The following is a 4,393-nucleotide window of genomic DNA, read 5'->3' on the forward strand; positions in this document are numbered from 1 at the left end:
CCCAAAAAAGGGTATGATAGTTTAGTCTAATTACTTTATTCTTTAGGATTGGAAACTGCAGCATTAGTTAAAAATATTAATTATACTAACATGCGATTTAATTCCACAAGCAATTAACTAAAATAACATTTTTTTAAAATAAGAATAGCTATTTCACAGTTATCAGTTCTTCCTGTTTATGGAGTTCTAAATGCCATACTGTGTTAAAAATAGTGAAGCCTAAATAGTATGACTTAAGATAGTAAGACTAGTTTTGTGATACAGTGTAAAAATCAACATCCAATTTGACTGTTTTATAAGAAGAAATATTGGGAACCAATATTTTTTTAATGATGCATCTGTTGCATTAAACCAGTAATGCCACTTTGGGCAGAACCATAGAATCATGATTGAGTAATGACATTGATTTTCTGATATGTTTGTGAAATTAAAATAGAGTTTATATGCCTTACAAACCAGCTTTTAGGAAATTTCCCAAAGAGGAGTTTGACTTTTTTAATAATACTTTTGCTCTGTAATTATAAATTTTTAAATCACAATTTAACTCATTTTAGAACAGCTATACATTACCCTAAGTAAATTTTGTGGCACAGAAGTTGACCTCTATTGGAAGAGAGCATTTTGAATAGGGTTTTGTAGCTATTTTAATACAGAATTTTATGATTCCTCTCAAGGAGTTTTAGAGGATGAGTCATTGTTTAAGATTTTCTATTTACTACTTTAGAAATCAAAGGAATAGATCCTTGGTACCTTCTTGAGAGAGTCATATACCACAACACAGATAATGTAAAAATACATAAAAATTCTTAGTATTTCTTATGATCGTTCTTTAGAGCCAATTTTATTTTGAATTGTTAGTGGTTGCTTCATTTAGAATTGTTTTCATAGTAATGGATAATATCTGTCATTGATGTAGAAGAATCTAGCTTTAAAATACTTGTATTCAATATTACTTGTTACTGTTTGTCATTAAAAAAAAATTAGTGTATACCATATGCATTCAGTGACCATTACTCTGACTTACTGGTACTTCTACTAATTAATTTGAGGATGTAGATTGTAAGCTCCATGAGGGCAGGCAGTATTTTTCTCATTTTTATAATCTTTTACATGTCTGCACAGCATAGTACCATACACTGATAAATCAGAAATGGAGTGTTTCGATGGGTATTCTATAGTAATAAAGGGTAAGAAAAGGAAATATGGTAGACCTTTGGCATTTGCTAGATTTTGACATTTGTTGTTTTGTCTGTAAGCAGTCTTAAGTTCTGTTATATGACACAGTAATGTGAAATAATTTCTATGTAAAAAGAAAGTTATTTTTTTTGTGCTTTATTATGAAATAGTTTCAACGATTTTGTAGAATGTTCTGTTCTAGAGTCCAGACAGAAAATTTGACATTACAGTGTAGGTTTACAGGGTTAGGAAGTATCACTTAAAGTCTTCAGCTTTAGTTTGTTGGGTGATATTTACCTAATTAGAAATTAAGACAAAAATTTTAAAAACATAAGCACATTATTTTAAAAACATTAGCTATCGGGTCAATGATGTCACCACACGTCATGTAGGTTCTAGAAAACTACCTTGTACTAATGAGAGAATGAAAGCAAAGAGAAAAGGCTGACTATGAGGGGAAAGGGTATATAATGTCTTAGTATAACAGTGAAATAATTTTGACTTCATAGACTACCTGAAAGAGTCTTGAGGAAGGGGTCTAGTAACTGCTTCTTTACACTGTTATGACTACTTGGGTCTTCTGAAGAGTTGTAAGTCACAGGTGAAGGCTATGTAAAAGAGGCTAAAAGCTGAAAGAGTAGAGTAGACAGAACATGTTTCACAATATAATTTTAAGTAAAATGGAGGGATATTGGAAACTATTTCTTGCATGACAGAGAAGATTGAATTAACCATAACCTGACGACCTGACCCTTTCTATTACTAATATTTTTTGTGAAAAACAAAACCAGTTTTTAAAACATTGTTTTTTAATTTCATGGTGATTTTTTGTATGTGCTGTAATTCATACCACATTTACTTAGTTGGTAGGGTAAAGTTTTAAAGGCACCCAGCCTTTGGACTTGAACAGATCTGTGCTCAAATTTTAGTTCTCCTTGTTTTATTAGGCTTGTACCTTGGGCAAGTTACTAATCTGTTTTCTCATTTTTAAAATGAAGGTTGTGTTTACTTTATAAGGTTGTTAAGAGGATCAGATGTTTATGTAAAGATCTTGACAATAGTATTTATGTCCAACCTCCAGTTCACTAAAGTCTAGTGTCTAGCTAGCCCCTTTTTTAATTTGGCTCTCGTGCATTTATTTAAATGAGAGAGAAACATAACTTTTCATCATAATAGCAAACTTTAAATACTGCCTTTTATTTACTACTATTTGGAATCATCAATCATTTGTGCTTTTTTCGTAGTCAAAGTAAACAAATATGGAGATACTTGGGATGAGTGAAAAATTGCATCCTTGGACCTACTGAAGGAGTTTCACTGTCCAGCTTCATCTAGGTGGTCATGAATATCTGCATGCTTTGAGCTCAGCAGCAGTCTTCATAAACATTCAAAACTAAAACCTGGGTTTTTGTGTTTTGGCTTATTAAAATGAAGTTTAAAAAACAAATTTTAATGTTACTCTTGTGTAAATGTATTCACATTGGGGAACTATATGAATGATGGTATTATACCATGATAGTACACAGTTTGTGAAATTTAAGTTACAGGGCAAGGATACTCATAAAACTATTGAGATTGTAATGCTCTAGAATCAACATATATGAAAATAAATGATATCTGCATGTTGAATTGGGGTGGGTGGGGGGGAGCAAGCATAATTTTAAATGTTAAGCTTTACATCAAAAAATTATTTAAAAGCCTTTCTCCAGTGTTTGCTGTATTCTCCGTGTTTGTGGTAAATAAAATATAAAGGAACATGCATCTTTATTAATTTCATGGCTTTATTTGCAACCTATTTTTAAGTATCATAAGTGGTATTTAGTAGGGATAGGAAATAAAGTCATCTCTGAATATTTAATAATGGTAAGTGTGACTCATTTATTAATCAACATACAGTAAACATCTTTAAAAAGCAGTGGTCATGTTCAAAAACTGCAAATTTCAGGGGAATAAAAATTCAGTATAGTTTCTTATTGGCCTAGTGTTTGTTCCTGGTTCAGGTGAATGGAAAATTGTGTTCTCATTTAAATTCTACTTATTCTTATTACATTTCTACCAGAAACTTAGTGTTTTTAGTTAGCTATTGCTGCATATCATCCCAAAACTTAGTGGCTTGAAACAACGATCATTTATTATCTTAGTTTTTCTGTGGGTCAGGAGTTAAGGATTCAGTGGAGTGATTTGGTTCTTGGTCTCTCAGGTTTGCAGTCAGATGCTCGACGGAGCTGAAACAGCAGGGAGCTAGAGCAGCTGGGGCCTAGCCAGGGCATCATCCCTCTCTTCATTTAGTTTCAGGGCCTTGGTATGCTGACTCTCCCTGAGTTAGTGTGGGCTCATCAGACTGTTTATGTGACCGTGGAGGGCTCTAGCATGAGTGTTCCAGCAAGCATGTAAAAGCCACATTGCCTTTTATTTATGACCTAGCCTCAGAAGTCAGTAGCATAATTTCTGTACAAGGCTGCCCATCAAAGGGCAGGAACAGAAGGCCTTTAATACATTTTTAAAAAGAACGTGTGGGGTGGAACGTGTTGCAAATATCTTTTCAGTCCATTTGGCCACAGTAACTCAAATCCCTCCCATGTGCATAATAAACTCACATTTTCCTAGGACCTCTGATTTGTATCCCATTATAATAGCCTTCTGTAGACACCCTCATTCAAAGAGTGAAACGAAAGGCACATAACGGTCACGACCATAGCAGTTCTGAAGTAGCCAGCCTCATGTTTCCGGTTCTTCAACTAGGGCTAAGGTATATTCTCCAGGGATTCGCCATGGCTCTTGGTCCTACCTTTCCTATAGAGGTAGCTCACGCTTGCAACTGAGTAGTTTTCTCAGTCTGCCCATAGAAGTCAGAGGTCCCAAGTCCTCTTTATACTAACTATCCCTATCCAAAATAGTATTTGTCCAAAAATAATTTTTACATCTGTGCAATTCAGTTGAAATCCATTCCATTATGCAAAAGCCTCCTGTGTCTTTTCTATGTTGGACTCCCTGTGAGGCTGGCTAACATCCCTAACGTTTCTTGGAAGCTTTGGGCAGGGCTTACAGGTTATGTCTTTAAGGCATGTGGAGCACCATTTGTGTGTCTGAAACATCCTATGATGCACTGTCATATTTCTGAGGTCTTAAAAAGTTATTGCCTCAGTCTGGATTCAATCTTTGCTTGGAACCCATTTCTGAGTATGAAAACCCTTTGCTGGCTTAAAAGACTTTTGAG

General features: G+C 34.3%; 1 protein-coding gene across 2 annotated transcripts in view; it reads left to right on the forward strand.

Annotated features, from left to right (window-relative positions):
- The window catches only part of OCIAD1 (OCIA domain containing 1), a 24,146-nt gene extending 21,112 nt beyond the window's left edge, over nt 1-3,034 (forward strand). For both annotated transcript variants that reach the window (XM_015597547.2, XM_015597546.2), the window contains exon 8: nt 2,421-3,034. Coding sequence is in view for 1 of the 2 variants with exons in the window: in XM_015597546.2 (XP_015453032.1) it covers nt 2,421-2,458 (38 nt within the window). In the remaining variant the exon portion in view is untranslated. The remainder of the gene's footprint in view (nt 1-2,420) is intronic.
- Nucleotides 3,035-4,393: the final 1,359 nt, after the last annotated feature.

Source organism: Pteropus alecto, unplaced genomic scaffold (assembly GCF_000325575.1).
Source record: "Pteropus alecto unplaced genomic scaffold, ASM32557v1 scaffold57, whole genome shotgun sequence".
Lineage (NCBI taxonomy): Eukaryota > Metazoa > Chordata > Mammalia > Chiroptera > Pteropodidae > Pteropus > Pteropus alecto.